Here is a 15,797-nt window from a genome sequence, read left to right as displayed (position 1 = left end):
GTTGCAGCCGCACCAGCGATTTTACTTGGCTTTGACGGCCTTCTCAGTCTTCTTGGGGAGCAGCACTGCCTGGATGTTGGGCAGAACACCACCCTGAGCGATGGTCACGCCGCCAAGCAGTTTGTTCAGCTCCTCGTCGTTACGGACTGCCAGCTGCAGGTGACGGGGGATGATACGAGTCTTCTTGTTGTCACGGGCAGCGTTTCCGGCCAACTCCAGGATCTCAGCAGTCAGGTACTCGAGCACTGCGGCCAGGTACACTGGTGCGCCAGCGCCCACACGCTCGGCGTAGTTGCCTTTACGCAGCAGCCTGTGCACACGGCCCACGGGGAACTGGAGCCCGGCACGGGATGAACGTGTCTTTGCCTTCGCCCTGGCCTTGCCTCCGGTTTTGCCTCTTCCGCTCATATTGGTAGCTTCAGTATGTCACAGAAATTCTGAATGAGCCGCTGGCCACCTCGAGAGCCTTACTTATACCTCGCCACAAAAGCCATCGATTGGCCACCGGACCGGTGTGGCCTTATCCAATTGGAGTGAGGGAGGGACAGACAGACAGGCAGTCAGCCCTAAGCCCGCCCCCACCCACCCGCAGGCAGGCAGGCAGCAGAGTGACGAGGGCTAGGCTACTCTGTTTCCCTCCGACTTTTGTGACTTTTTCACGTTGGCGGGAGCGCCAAAGTGACTACTCAAATCACTGAAACATGTATCAATCAATTCGAGAGTGGCTCATAATACCAATGGCTGCTGTCCAACCCACTATAGTATGTATGCTTCTTATTATCAGGATCAATGTGACATGCCAATTCTAACACATCACAACAATGTTGACTGGTGAGGGTGCTGCACTCTTGAGTGACAAATGTAAAGCCATTTAGCCACTCGAAAATGTGGTGCGTAAAAGTCATTCATTTCATTTCTTTTGCACCACGGGTAGGTAGGTGGAATGGAATGACATGCGCTTTTATGGAAAGAGGTGGGTGGCTCTTAAAAGAGCCTTTTGTGGTAACAACATGTGTCGAGTAGAAAGAACACTGTTTGTAATAGGTTTACTTCTTCTTGGGGGCTGCCTTCTTGGCCTTGGCCGCCTTGGGCTTGGCGGCTTTGGGCTTCGCTGCCTTGGTAGCCTTCTTGGGGCTCTTGGCCGCTTTCTTGGCCGCTGCGGCGGGCTTCTTCACCTTCTTTGGGCTCTTGGCGGCCTTTTTGGGTGTAGCGGGCTTCTTGGCCTTCTTGGGGGACTTCTTTGCGGCCACGGCCTTCTTGGCTGCTACCTTCTTGGGCTTCTTGGCGGCGGCGGGCTTCTTGGCGGCCACCTTCTTAGCTTTGGGGGCTGCGGCTTTCTTGGCGGGCTTCTTTGCCTCGACGGCCTTCTTGTTGAGCTTGAAGGAGCCGGAAGCACCGGTGCCCTTGGTCTGGACCAGGGTGCCCTTGGTGACGAGGCTCTTGACGGCGATCTTGACACGGGAGTTGTTCTTCTCCACGTCGTAGCCGCCTGCCGCCAGAGACTTCTTGAGCGCGGCCAGGGACACGCCGCTCCTCTCCTTGGAGGCGGACACCGCCTTGACGATGAGCTCGCCTACGCTGGGTCCCGCTTTCTTGGGCTTGGCTGCTGCCTTCTTCTTGGGTGCCTTGGCCGGCGCGGCGGCGGCGGGTGCTGGTGCGACTTCTGCCATGTCTGTCGTTCGGTCCGGTAAACACACACACTTACAACACTACGGTAGTCTGTGAGGAGGAGTACTTTGCTGTAGACGCTGCTCTGCGCTATTGAAGCTCCACACCGTGCAGGGGGCTGGCCTTAAACGCGACATGAGAACCATGTAGACTCAAGCCACCCAGCTCGGCTTCTCCGGGCTGGCCAAATGCTCTTTCACTTGTGTTTTCTGGTCGCCAATATCGGGCCAAAAGTCACCGACGGAGCCGTGTTTTTGGCCCAAAAGCGAACGGCCCAGCGAGCAGACTTGTGTCCGTTCAGAATAAAGTCATGTGGGCTGCAGAAGCCCCGTGCATTTTGCTGCGACTCGCTCAAAACCTCACCGTTCGACTGTCGGGTGGAGCGGTGCGCACTGCTTTTCCTGTGCTATTTGTCTCCTAAATGGCCTAAAAGTGCATCCGATTGCGAGCACCATTGATTGTGGAGTGAGCCGAGATGTCTGGCAAGGGAATCAAATGGTTTGGCGTCCCCTGATGTGCTCCTTGGTGTTTTAAAGGAGAGCTCTTTTGGGGACCTTAAAACACATGCACTTGTGAGGCCTGGCTGAGACTAGTTTCACGTTGTATTCGTCATGTGTCCAGGAGGCAAACGAAATAATACACTGTCCAACGACATGCTTACTTGCACTGTGTGTGTGTGTGTGTGTGTGATGTTTTATTAGTATGAGTTTATTAGTTGGATTTGGAGCCTGTGTGTTTTCTTGTGCTAGGTAGTCTCTCTCTCTGTCTGTGTGTCTCTTTCAAAAGCGTGTCAGAGAGAGAGAGAGAGAGAGAGAGAGAGAGATAGGCTTGTGGCCTTCTCGCAGTCCTTCCTCGCTTGACTCCGCAGCGTGACTCACTCGTGCCGGTCTTTGTGTCTGTGGGTCTTGGTGTCTGGCTGTGCGGCCGGCGCTATGGAGGCTGGCGCACCATGTGCTTGTCCGCCCTGATATAGGCCTAGAGAGAGAGAGATTTGGAGCCTCTTCTTCTCTCTCCTCCTCCCTCTTGTACAGGTGTGTGTAAGGGATGTGAAACGGCTAGTTTCAATCGGTGACGTCACTTGCTCTGAGACTGTTGTTGATGATGTGTGCAGAGGGTCCCTGGTTCGGCCTAAAGTTATACTGTTACACAGGCTCCAGTCATCGGAGCACGAGTGGAATCCCACTCACTGTGTTATACTACCATGCACACATTCCTACCCTGTTCATGTCAGCATCATTTATTCCCTCTCCCCCCTTTTTGACATGTCCTCCACACACACACATATGGATTTGCTTTTTTCACTGACAGGTTGGGTGGCTCTTAAAAGAGCCTTTGGGTTACTACAGCACTCCAAATGGGCTGTTTACTTGGAGCTGGTGTACTTGGTCACGGCCTTGGTGCCCTCGGACACTGCGTGCTTGGCCAGCTCTCCGGGGAGCAGCAGGCGCACTGCGGTCTGGATCTCCCTGGAGGTGATGGTGGAACGCTTGTTGTAGTGGGCCAGGCGAGACGACTCTCCGGCGATACGCTCGAAGATGTCGTTCACGAACGAGTTCATGATTCCCATGGCCTTGGAGGAGATGCCGGTATCGGGGTGGACCTGCTTCAGGACTTTGTACACGTAAATGGCGTAGCTCTCCTTCCTCGACTTTGGTGTTGTTCTTGTTGTTGTTGTTGTTGTTGCGCCTGATTCAACTCTTTCAATCAGCTGTGCCTCTCCAGGGCTTCAACAAAAATGCCTACTCTACCCCTGCCTGGAGTTGGGAAACACTGAACTAGTAGGATTCAACCCACTGCAGTTGCCAGTCACACCTAATAGAGATAGGCGTTAAAAACCTCAAATAGTGTCACAAGTACAAAGGAGAAACGAAGTGGCACAAACGGGAAACAAATACACAAGGAATGCCACAAATCCTAAGGGGTCCGTAATGTCACCTCAGCAGTCATGTAGCTCTTGAAGGCCATGTAATAACGTCATTCTTCTTTTTCTTCCCTAGACATGATCCAGGTGGCCATGGGACGGGTGGTGATACCTCTGCAAGCTGAAATGCAGTAAAACATTCCTCAGACACCCACCCAACACACACACAATAAAGGGATCATTTTCCTATGCGTACAGAGGTGATAGGGATGTGCAAATATTGTATGGTACTTTTTTCAAAAAACAATAACATAGCCTTATATTACGGAAATAGTGGTATGAGGTGGATCCTTTATAGGCCAGAGAGCCTCAGATGTTGCATTGAATGATCTCAACAGGTCATTTCAAAGGGGACAAATGAGGCCCAAGGGCACATACTGGCGATTGACCAATCGGTGCAGTTGATTCACATCTCAGATGTGACTAGGTATCATCTTACAACTTATTGTTGCCACAATTGTCTCTTACATGTACTTAGTGGCTGCCGGCCCTCGGTTTAGTACATCGAGCAACAGAGGTTGCCTTTTAGGAGAACGACTGACAAGCGTTCAACTAGCTGGGATGCAACTAGTGTCATCAAAGCACTTTGTCATAGCAAGTTAGAAGAAATAGGTTAAGGTTACGAAAAGGCTTAGGCTTACCCCAAATGCCACGTCCGTTCGTAGCTGTACTCCGTGTAGGCACAACAAGTCATCACACAGAGAGCACACTTGAAGCACAACTGCACTGCCTGGAAGGCCGCAACGGACTGAATTGGAATCCCTCAAACAGCACGCTAACTACATTCCGCTTTATGATGTCACAGTCAGCCCCTCGGAACACTGGTCCTCAACAATCTCAAACACCTTGGATACCCAAGCCAAACATTCTCGAATCACTCACATTCACAAATCAACCAGGGAGAAGAAGGCTGCCAGGAATTGAATGCTGAAAAGCTAACCTCCTTCACAGAGCAACATCATAGGACTGGGAGTTTGTGTTCAACAGCTTACGTTCCCCTATTATCAAGGGCTTAGTTCCTCTATAGGCTGCAGTGCAGATACTTCACATGCAGAGTACAACAACAAATAACAGAGGGCCTGTTACCACACCCTATAGGCTAGGAGTTGAACTTGGACCACAATGACATTGGTAGTAATTAGCCTGCAGCATAAATGACAGCTCCCTAACGGGGACATAAAGTGGAAATGGAAGTGCGACACATAGAGGAAAAGTCCTAATCCTAATCAAATAGACACATTTATTTGTTTATTCTTTTTTTTATTTCACCTTTATTTAACCAGGTAGGCAAGTTGAGAACAAGTTCTCATTTACAATTGCGACCTGGCCAAGATAAAGCAAAGCACTTCGACACATACAACGACACAGACTTACACATGGAGTAAAACAAACATACAGTCAATAATACAGTATAAACAAGTCTATATACGATGTGAGCAAATGAGGTGAGATAAGGGAGGTAAAGGCAAAAAAAGGCCATGGTGGCAAAGTAAATACAATATAGCAAGTAAAACACCGGAATGGTACATTTGCAATGGAAGAAATGTGCAAAGTAGAAATAAAAATAATGGGGTGCAAAGGAGCAAAATAAATAAATTCATTAAATACAGTAGGGAAAGAGGTAGTTGTTTGGCCTAAATTATAGGTGGGCTATGTACAGGTGCAGTAATCTGTGAGCTGCTCTGACAGTTGGTGCTTAAAGCTAGTGAGGGAGATAAGTGTTTCCAGTTTCAGAGATTTTTGTAGTTCGTTCCAGTCATTGGCAGCAGAGAACTGGAAGGAGAGGCGGCCAAAGAAAGAATTGGTTTTGGGGGTGACTAGAGAGATATACATACACCTGTTTAGCAGATGTCGGAAATGCTTGTGTTACTAGCTCCAACAGCACAGTCAAGTCTAACAAGTAATATCTAACCATGTTCCAACATTCCACACAATACACCCAAATGCAATTGGAATACATCAATATATGGACGAGCAATGTCAGACCGTCCGTAGACTAACATACCTTACAATACAATACTTTATATATCCACATGACATGAGCTATGCAAACCACCTCCACGTTAGGAATGTGCCCAGTGATATCTAACAAAAACACACACCTCCGTGGAACCCACATGGCAAGACAGGAAGGAAGACATGCAGGAGTGCTCATGAAGAAGACCGGAATCATCTCCAATCAAGTGAACAATGTCAAAGGAATAGGGCAAGTCATATAGATAGGGAGGCATTTCACCGCCACCCGCTGGACCACAAGTCATTTTGCCAACACTGGCTCATCATTCAAAGCCACATAGGGAGGGATCTTAACACCACCTGCTGGATCAGAAGTGCCACTCACAATGGCCACACAGACCATTTCTCCCTCAACCTGATGCAATTGTCACAACAAGTATGTGCTCAAAATCAAACATTAACTACAACAGATCATCAAATAGGCAAACACATGCTCATGTAGAGTACCTCAAATTATACAGTTACTTTGTCACCAAACCTAATCTGTCATTCATCTACAAATACATGCTCTTCTAAAGCCACAATGCAATGTTCACATGGTACATTTCATTTCTTACAATCTATGTCACTATTACTTCATTTGACTGCTCTTAAATCATATTCACTTAACCCTTTTCTTCACCTGCTGATTTTCTGCTGCTTTTGTCTCTTGCAGATTTGGACGTCATGTGAATCTATGTTTCTCAAGTATCAAAAGAGAGAAAATGAAAAACGGAATGCTACTTTTCTCTCTAGCCTAGTGCACTCTTTATCTGTAAGCTCCCCTACTGGTGTAGGTAGCTCCAAAAAAAGGTACAGATGCCATAGAACCTGATCTCGACGACCACATTTTACACCAATGCACCCCGACAATCGGTTGGTGGTCGGGAATCAAGTGGATGATTCTGGGACCAATTACAGGATAGGGGTGAGGGGTGTACTGAACTGTGCCTATAGCATGTCAAAAATCCCTCCAACGGGAAATAGGCCTTGGCAAATGGCCAGGGGCGCTGTCCTTTTCAGCACCACGGAGCTCCCCTATTACCTGTCTCATGAGTGAAGATGCAACAGCAGACAATTCCTGCTCTTTTGTCCTGCAATGACACACTTTAGCCGTGTCATTGCTGCATTTAACTGGCAGCCTGTATTTAGGGCCTTTACTTTGTCGTATCATTTGGTCAAGGGGTTTCGATTCGTCAGCAAATCTTCTTTGAAAAATGAACTAAATCCCACATCAGAAGTCGACTTCAAATCACGCCAAAGACACACGACTCTACTCAACCGGAGTCAATAGTATCAAATATTCTGCACTGTGAAGGTGTCATGTGCTGAGCCATTTAGTTCCTATGAAGCCTATTTACGAAGCCAATGCAGCAATCACCACGTACCTGCCTGCATTGGTGATTGCTATTCTGTAATTGGTCAACTACTAATAGGGCAATCATCCCGGCAGCTTCGTAACAGCTGTTTTGCAAGCCCTTGACGATTACATCTATTGATTCCTGCTGTCCTGATACCTTTTCTCTTAAGGGATCTCGGATCTAGTCCAAAGGCCTATCAATGGGTATGGCATTGGAATATTCAATCGCACACTGAATTCATCCCACTAAATACATTCCTTTCATTTCTCCATTTATTCCACCATATCGAAACAACTTACCTATGCACGCACACAAACAAGCACAGAAGGGCGACTTAATAATATCACGTCTAATTTGGTGGCCTACAACATTTCCTGTACCTTCAACCACAACGTTGGTAACAATTTTTTTCGACCACCTTTCACTTGCGCCGGACAGAGATATATCATTTTACTTTCAATAGCTTAGTCAGTCGCATGAATTATGGGGTGCACACAGCTAACGTTGTAATGATCGGATCAAAACATGGATTTTTGGGGCCATCGAGGAATGTCACATGGCCCAGAAATCATTGAATGGCCATTTTCACAAAGGAATAGACAGACTCATTCCAAGAGCAATTGGAATCGAAAAAACACAACGTGCCCCACTTGGGGACCCGAGGACCGAGTTTGGGAAACGCTGGCCTGAAGATCAAATACCAATAGGGAGCCACTATGACGTGCTCACACGCTGACAGTACCCGCGTTTAACCACTAGATGGCCTCCGTGCTCCACGGTAAACTTTTCCCCTCTCATCAGCGGCACTGCAACATGGGACTTTCAAAGTCAGTTGTTCTTAGCTACATAGTGACCATTTTTGACACTTTTTGCCCTATATCATTACTATCACTCATTACTGCTAGTGTATTTTTCCCCTCTTCTACTCTAGGCATACATCTAATCACATATAGAGAGCGTTATTGAAACGACTCAAGTCAGTTAAGAACCAACTCTTATTTACAATCACGGCCGGTGGTGATACAGCCTGGAATCGAACCACGGTCTGTAGTGACTCGAGAACAGGGAACATACACGGTGGGAAAGGGGCGTGTACAAATGGAACAATTGTGCCTTTTTGACTGAAATATGGAGGTGGCTCTTAAAAGAGCCTTTGGGGGATTTTGGAGATCAGGTCATCGTTTATGCGCGCTCTCCGCGAATACGACGGGCCAGCTGGATGTCCTTGGGCATGATGGTCACCCTCTTGGCGTGGATGGCGCACAGGTTGGTGTCCTCGAACAGGCCGACCAGGTAAGCCTCGCTTGCCTCCTGCAGGGCCATCACTGCGGAACTCTGGAAGCGCAGGTCGGTCTTAAAGTCCTGGGCAATTTCTCGCACCAGGCGCTGGAAAGGCAGTTTGCGGATCAGCAGCTCAGTGGACTTCTGGTAACGACGGATCTCTCTAAGAGCCACGGTGCCGGGCCTGTAACGGTGAGGCTTCTTCACGCCGCCGGTGGCCGGGGCGCTCTTGCGCGCAGCCTTGGTGGCGAGCTGCTTCCTGGGTGCTTTGCCACCGGTGGATTTGCGAGCGGTTTGCTTGGTTCTGGCCATGGCGCTAGCTAGCTTCCTTCTTTCACAGTCGGAGTATAGCCTCAAAATGCCTATGTGAAGTTTATAAAGCCGGCAGCGGCGTCTGCTCATTGGTCACCATCTCCGCACCGCCCTGATTGGCCCGTTGCGGAGGCCTCCTCCGCCGCCCATTGGACGGGAGGCTCGGCCTCTCCGTGCCGCCCCAAAATGCAACCCCCACCCTCGCCGAGGCGCGCTTGGGTCTTTTGTTAGGGCCGCGAGCAACGTTACACTTTACGCGCAATAATGCTCTCATTCTAGCCTACTAGTTGTTATCCTTCATTTAGGCCTCATGTGGGCACTTGATACGGTGCCGTGTATATGTGTGTGTGTATCTAACAAACACGCCAAATAGTTGGCCAGGCATAGAAAGGACACGTTGCGCTTTTGTTGAGCTAGGTGGTTGGCTCTTAAAAGAGCCTTTGGGGGTTGAGTAGTCAAGTTGCAGCCGCACCAGCGATTTTACTTGGCTTTGACGGCCTTCTCAGTCTTCTTGGGGAGCAGCACTGCCTGGATGTTGGGCAGAACACCACCCTGAGCGATGGTCACGCCGCCAAGCAGTTTGTTCAGCTCCTCGTCGTTACGGACTGCCAGCTGCAGGTGACGGGGGATGATACGAGTCTTCTTGTTGTCACGGGCAGCGTTTCCGGCCAACTCCAGGATCTCAGCAGTCAGGTACTCGAGCACTGCGGCCAGGTACACTGGTGCGCCAGCGCCCACACGCTCGGCGTAGTTGCCTTTACGCAGCAGCCTGTGCACACGGCCCACGGGGAACTGGAGCCCGGCACGGGATGAACGTGTCTTTGCCTTCGCCCTGGCCTTGCCTCCGGTTTTGCCTCTTCCGCTCATATTGGTAGCTTCAGTATGTCACAGAAAGTCTGAATGAGCCGCTGGCCACCTCGAGAGCCTTACTTATACCTCGCCACAAAAGCCATCGATTGGCCACCGGACCGGTGTGGCCTTATCCAATTGGAGTGAGGGAGGGACAGACAGACAGGCAGTCAGCCCTAAGCCCGCCCCCACCCACCCGCAGGCAGGCAGGCAGCAGAGTGACGAGGGCTAGGCTACTCTGTTTCCCTCCGACTTTTGTGACTTTTTCACGTTGGCGGGAGCGCCAAAGTGACTACTCAAATCACTGAAACATGTATCAATCAATTCGAGAGTGGCTCATAATACCAATGGCTGCTGTCCAACCCACTATAGTATGTATGCTTCTTATTATCAGGATCAATGTGACATGCCAATTCTAACACATCACAACAATGTTGACTGGTGAGGGTGCTGCACTCTTGAGTGACAAATGTAAAGCCATTTAGCCACTCGAAAATGTGGTGCGTAAAAGTCATTCATTTCATTTCTTTTGCACCACGGATAGGTAGGTGGAATGGAATGACATGCGCTTTTATGGAAAGAGGTGGGTGGCTCTTAAAAGAGCCTTTTGTGGTAACAACATGTGTCGAGTAGAAAGAACACTGTTTGTAATAGGTTTACTTCTTCTTGGGGGCTGCCTTCTTGGCCTTGGCCGCCTTGGGCTTGGCGGCTTTGGGCTTCGCTGCCTTGGTAGCCTTCTTGGGGCTCTTGGCCGCTTTCTTGGCCGCTGCGGCGGGCTTCTTCACCTTCTTTGGGCTCTTGGCGGCCTTTTTGGGTGTAGCGGGCTTCTTGGCCTTCTTGGGGGACTTCTTTGCGGCCACGGCCTTCTTGGCTGCTACCTTCTTGGGCTTCTTGGCGGCGGCGGGCTTCTTGGCGGCCACCTTCTTAGCTTTGGGGGCTGCGGCTTTCTTGGCGGGCTTCTTTGCCTCGACGGCCTTCTTGTTGAGCTTGAAGGAGCCGGAAGCACCGGTGCCCTTGGTCTGGACCAGGGTGCCCTTGGTGACGAGGCTCTTGACGGCGATCTTGACACGGGAGTTGTTCTTCTCCACGTCGTAGCCGCCTGCCGCCAGAGACTTCTTGAGCGCGGCCAGGGACACGCCGCTCCTCTCCTTGGAGGCGGACACCGCCTTGACGATGAGCTCGCCTACGCTGGGTCCCGCTTTCTTGGGCTTGGCTGCTGCCTTCTTCTTGGGTGCCTTGGCCGGCGCGGCGGCGGCGGGTGCTGGTGCGACTTCTGCCATGTCTGTCGTTCGGTCCGGTAAACACACACACTTACAACACTACGGTAGTCTGTGAGGAGGAGTACTTTGCTGTAGACGCTGCTCTGCGCTATTGAAGCTCCACACCGTGCAGGGGGCTGGCCTTAAACGCGACATGAGAACCATGTAGACTCAAGCCACCCAGCTCGGCTTCTCCGGGCTGGCCAAATGCTCTTTCACTTGTGTTTTCTGGTCGCCAATATCGGGCCAAAAGTCACCGACGGAGCCGTGTTTTTGGCCCAAAAGCGAACGGCCCAGCGAGCAGACTTGTGTCCGTTCAGAATAAAGTCATGTGGGCTGCAGAAGCCCCGTGCATTTTGCTGCGACTCGCTCAAAACCTCACCGTTCGACTGTCGGGTGGAGCGGTGCGCACTGCTTTTCCTGTGCTATTTGTCTCCTAAATGGCCTAAAAGTGCATCCGATTGCGAGCACCATTGATTGTGGAGTGAGCCGAGATGTCTGGCAAGGGAATCAAATGGTTTGGCGTCCCCTGATGTGCTCCTTGGTGTTTTAAAGGAGAGCTCTTTTGGGGACCTTAAAACACATGCACTTGTGAGGCCTGGCTGAGACTAGTTTCACGTTGTATTCGTCATGTGTCCAGGAGGCAAACGAAATAATACACTGTCCAACGACATGCTTACTTGCACTGTGTGTGTGTGTGTGTGTGTGATGTTTTATTAGTATGAGTTTATTAGTTGGATTTGGAGCCTGTGTGTTTTCTTGTGCTAGGTAGTCTCTCTCTCTGTCTGTGTGTCTCTTTCAAAAGCGTGTCAGAGAGAGAGAGAGAGAGAGATAGGCTTGTGGCCTTCTCGCAGTCCTTCCTCGCTTGACTCCGCAGCGTGACTCACTCGTGCCGGTCTTTGTGTCTGTGGGTCTTGGTGTCTGGCTGTGCGGCCGGCGCTATGGAGGCTGGCGCCCCATGGGCTTGTCCGCCCTGATATAGGCCTAGAGAGAGAGAGATTTGGAGCCTCTTCTTCTCTCTCCTCCTCCCTCTTGTACAGGTGTGTGTAAGGGATGTGAAACGGCTAGTTTCAATCGGTGACGTCACTTGCTCTGAGACTGTTGTTGATGATGTGTGCAGAGGGTCCCTGGTTCGGCCTAAAGTTATACTGTTACACAGGCTCCAGTCATCGGAGCACGAGTGGAATCCCACTCACTGTGTTATACTACCATGCACACATTCCTACCCTGTTCATGTCAGCATCATTTATTCCCTCTCCCCCCTTTTTGACATGTCCTCCACACACACACACATATGGATTTGCTTTTTTCACTGACAGGTTGGGTGGCTCTTAAAAGAGCCTTTGGGTTACTACAGCACTCCAAATGGGCTGTTTACTTGGAGCTGGTGTACTTGGTCACGGCCTTGGTGCCCTCGGACACTGCGTGCTTGGCCAGCTCTCCGGGGAGCAGCAGGCGCACTGCGGTCTGGATCTCCCTGGAGGTGATGGTGGAACGCTTGTTGTAGTGGGCCAGGCGAGACGACTCTCCGGCGATACGCTCGAAGATGTCGTTCACGAACGAGTTCATGATTCCCATGGCCTTGGAGGAGATGCCGGTATCGGGGTGGACCTGCTTCAGGACTTTGTACACGTAAATGGCGTAGCTCTCCTTCCTCGACTTTCGGCGTTTCTTGCCGCCTTTCCCTGCGGTCTTGGTGACGGCTTTCTTGGAGCCCTTCTTGGGCGCGGACTTTGCTGGCTCGGGCATGATGCTGATGTCTCGCTGCTTCTCACAAACGAATGAGGGGGTGGAGAGCCCTTTCCCTCTTATGAAGACGAAGCTAAGCTAATTCGCCGGCCGTGGACACACCCCTGCTTTCTCATAGGCGCCCCTGCCATTTGCCCAGTGGAGCTGAGCGCGCATAAGAGCCTTCCACTCAGAGGCTTGCTTCCCTAACAAAGACCATAGCCTATGCTCTGTCACTGGTGGGGAATGGTGTGTTTCCAAAAAAGTCCTACAATGGCTAGAAATAAGGCCCCCCTTTTTGGTACTTGGTGGGGATTTCCCAGCCGTGGTGCCTCAGTAATACGACTGTACGCAAAGCCTGCACTGAACATAGCCTCCTGTCACGAATACTCCCTCCCTGTCCACTCAAGAGTGGCTCATGGTTTAATACGACTGTACGCAAAGCCTGCACTGAACATAGCCTCCTGTCACGAATACTCCCTCCCTGTCCACTCAAGAGTGGCTCATGGTTTCCTACGATAATGGATTTGACCCTTTTGAAGCGGATGTGGGTGGCTCTTAAAAGAGCCTTTGGGTTCAAGTCGGGATGTTGACGTTCCGAGAAGAGTGCGTTTAACCGCCGAAACCGTACAGGGTGCGTCCCTGGCGTTTCAGAGCGTAGACCACGTCCATGGCCGTAACGGTCTTCCTCTTGGCGTGCTCGGTGTAGGTGACGGCGTCACGGATCACGTTCTCAAGGAACACCTTCAGGACACCGCGGGTCTCCTCGTAGATCAGCCCGGAGATACGCTTCACGCCGCCACGGCGAGCCAGACGGCGAATGGCGGGCTTGGTGATTCCCTGGATGTTATCGCGGAGAACCTTACGGTGACGCTTGGCGCCTCCTTTTCCGAGTCCCTTGCCGCCTTTACCTCTTCCAGACATCGTGTGTTCACTAGCTGAGTTCAAGTGAATTAATGACGTAATTTTCGGTGCTCGGTGCTCTTATTATCTGCGTTTGGTGGACCTGATTGAAGCCAGTGGCACAGAAAGCGCGCGCTTTTGCCTGGCCTCTGCTGCAAAGGGGAGGGCGTTCGTTCTAGGGAACTATGGAGGAAGAAGAAATCAAAGCTACTTGCATGCGCGGGAAACACACTCAAATACTGAGCTATGTTGAACACAAGGCCCAACTGTGATGTCCCACTCTTCACATTGATTGGTGTTGTTCTTGTTGTTGTTGTTGTTGTTGCGCCTGATTCAACTCTTTCAATCAGCTGTGCCTCTCCAGGGCTTCAACAAAAATGCCTACTCTACCCCTGCCTGGAGTTGGGAAACACTGAACTAGTAGGATTCAACCCACTGCAGTTGCCAGTCACACCTAATAGAGATAGGCGTTAAAAACCTCAAATAGTGTCACAAGTACAAAGGAGAAACGAAGTGGCACAAACGGGAAACAAATACACAAGGAATGCCACAAATCCTAAGGGGTCCGTAATGTCACCTCAGCAGTCATGTAGCTCTTGAAGGCCATGTAATAACGTCATTCTTCTTTTTCTTCCCTAGACATGATCCAGGTGGCCATGGGACGGGTGGTGATACCTCTGCAAGCTGAAATGCAGTAAAACATTCCTCAGACACCCACCCAACACACACACAATAAAGGGATCATTTTCCTATGCGTACAGAGGTGATAGGGATGTGCAAATATTGTATGGTACTTTTTTCAAAAAACAATAACATAGCCTTATATTACGGAAATAGTGGTATGAGGTGGATCCTTTATAGGCCAGAGAGCCTCAGATGTTGCATTGAATGATCTCAACAGGTCATTTCAAAGGGGACAAATGAGGCCCAAGGGCACATACTGGCGATTGACCAATCGGTGCAGTTGATTCACATCTCAGATGTGACTAGGTATCATCTTACAACTTATTGTTGCCACAATTGTCTCTTACATGTACTTAGTGGCTGCCGGCCCTCGGTTTAGTACATCGAGCAACAGAGGTTGCCTTTTAGGAGAACGACTGACAAGCGTTCAACTAGCTGGGATGCAACTAGTGTCATCAAAGCACTTTGTCATAGCAAGTTAGAAGAAATAGGTTAAGGTTACGAAAAGGCTTAGGCTTACCCCAAATGCCACGTCCGTTCGTAGCTGTACTCCGTGTAGGCACAACAAGTCATCACACAGAGAGCACACTTGAAGCACAACTGCACTGCCTGGAAGGCCGCAACGGACTGAATTGGAATCCCTCAAACAGCACGCTAACTACATTCCGCTTTATGATGTCACAGTCAGCCCCTCGGAACACTGGTCCTCAACAATCTCAAACACCTTGGATACCCAAGCCAAACATTCTCGAATCACTCACATTCACAAATCAACCAGGGAGAAGAAGGCTGCCAGGAATTGAATGCTGAAAAGCTAACCTCCTTCACAGAGCAACATCATAGGACTGGGAGTTTGTGTTCAACAGCTTACGTTCCCCTATTATCAAGGGCTTAGTTCCTCTATAGGCTGCAGTGCAGATACTTCACATGCAGAGTACAACAACAAATAACAGAGGGCCTGTTACCACACCCTATAGGCTAGGAGTTGAACTTGGACCACAATGACATTGGTAGTAATTAGCCTGCAGCATAAATGACAGCTCCCTAACGGGGACATAAAGTGGAAATGGAAGTGCGACACATAGAGGAAAAGTCCTAATCCTAATCAAATAGACACATTTATTTGTTTATTCTTTTTTTTATTTCACCTTTATTTAACCAGGTAGGCAAGTTGAGAACAAGTTCTCATTTACAATTGCGACCTGGCCAAGATAAAGCAAAGCACTTCGACACATACAACGACACAGACTTACACATGGAGTAAAACAAACATACAGTCAATAATACAGTATAAACAAGTCTATATACGATGTGAGCAAATGAGGTGAGATAAGGGAGGTAAAGGCAAAAAAAGGCCATGGTGGCAAAGTAAATACAATATAGCAAGTAAAACACCGGAATGGTACATTTGCAATGGAAGAAATGTGCAAAGTAGAAATAAAAATAATGGGGTGCAAAGGAGCAAAATAAATAAATTCATTAAATACAGTAGGGAAAGAGGTAGTTGTTTGGCCTAAATTATAGGTGGGCTATGTACAGGTGCAGTAATCTGTGAGCTGCTCTGACAGTTGGTGCTTAAAGCTAGTGAGGGAGATAAGTGTTTCCAGTTTCAGAGATTTTTGTAGTTCGTTCCAGTCATTGGCAGCAGAGAACTGGAAGGAGAGGCGGCCAAAGAAAGAATTGGTTTTGGGGGTGACTAGAGAGATATACATACACCTGTTTAGCAGATGTCGGAAATGCTTGTGTTACTAGCTCCAACAGCACAGTCAAGTCTAACAAGTAATATCTAACCATGTTCCAACATTCCACACAATACACCCAAATGCAATTGGAATA

At 49.6% G+C, this 15,797-nt stretch overlaps 2 protein-coding genes across 2 annotated transcripts; both read right to left on the bottom strand.

Moving 5' to 3' along the window:
* Positions 1-886: 886 nt before the first annotated feature.
* LOC149975842 (histone H1) lies at positions 887-1,766 on the bottom strand. Its single transcript, XM_090204287.1, has one exon. The coding sequence runs from the start codon at positions 1,668-1,670 to the stop codon at positions 1,047-1,049; it is 624 nt and encodes a 207-aa protein (XP_090060413.1). The 5' UTR covers positions 1,671-1,766; the 3' UTR covers positions 887-1,046.
* An 8,260-nt stretch (positions 1,767-10,026) lies between these two features.
* On the bottom strand, positions 10,027-10,771 carry LOC149975841 (histone H1). The gene has a single exon (XM_090204286.1). It carries the CDS (start codon positions 10,665-10,667, stop codon positions 10,044-10,046), a length of 624 nt encoding a protein of 207 aa, XP_090060412.1. The 5' UTR covers positions 10,668-10,771; the 3' UTR covers positions 10,027-10,043.
* Between the last annotated feature and the right edge of the window lie 5,026 nt (positions 10,772-15,797).

Source organism: Oncorhynchus mykiss, chromosome 17 (genome assembly GCF_057628025.1).
Source record: "Oncorhynchus mykiss isolate SJ-2025 chromosome 17, ASM5762802v1, whole genome shotgun sequence".
In the NCBI taxonomy this organism is placed as follows: domain Eukaryota; kingdom Metazoa; phylum Chordata; class Actinopteri; order Salmoniformes; family Salmonidae; genus Oncorhynchus; species Oncorhynchus mykiss.
The sequence above is the reverse complement of the archived record's forward strand: the minus strand, read 5'-3'. Positions and strand labels throughout refer to the sequence as shown.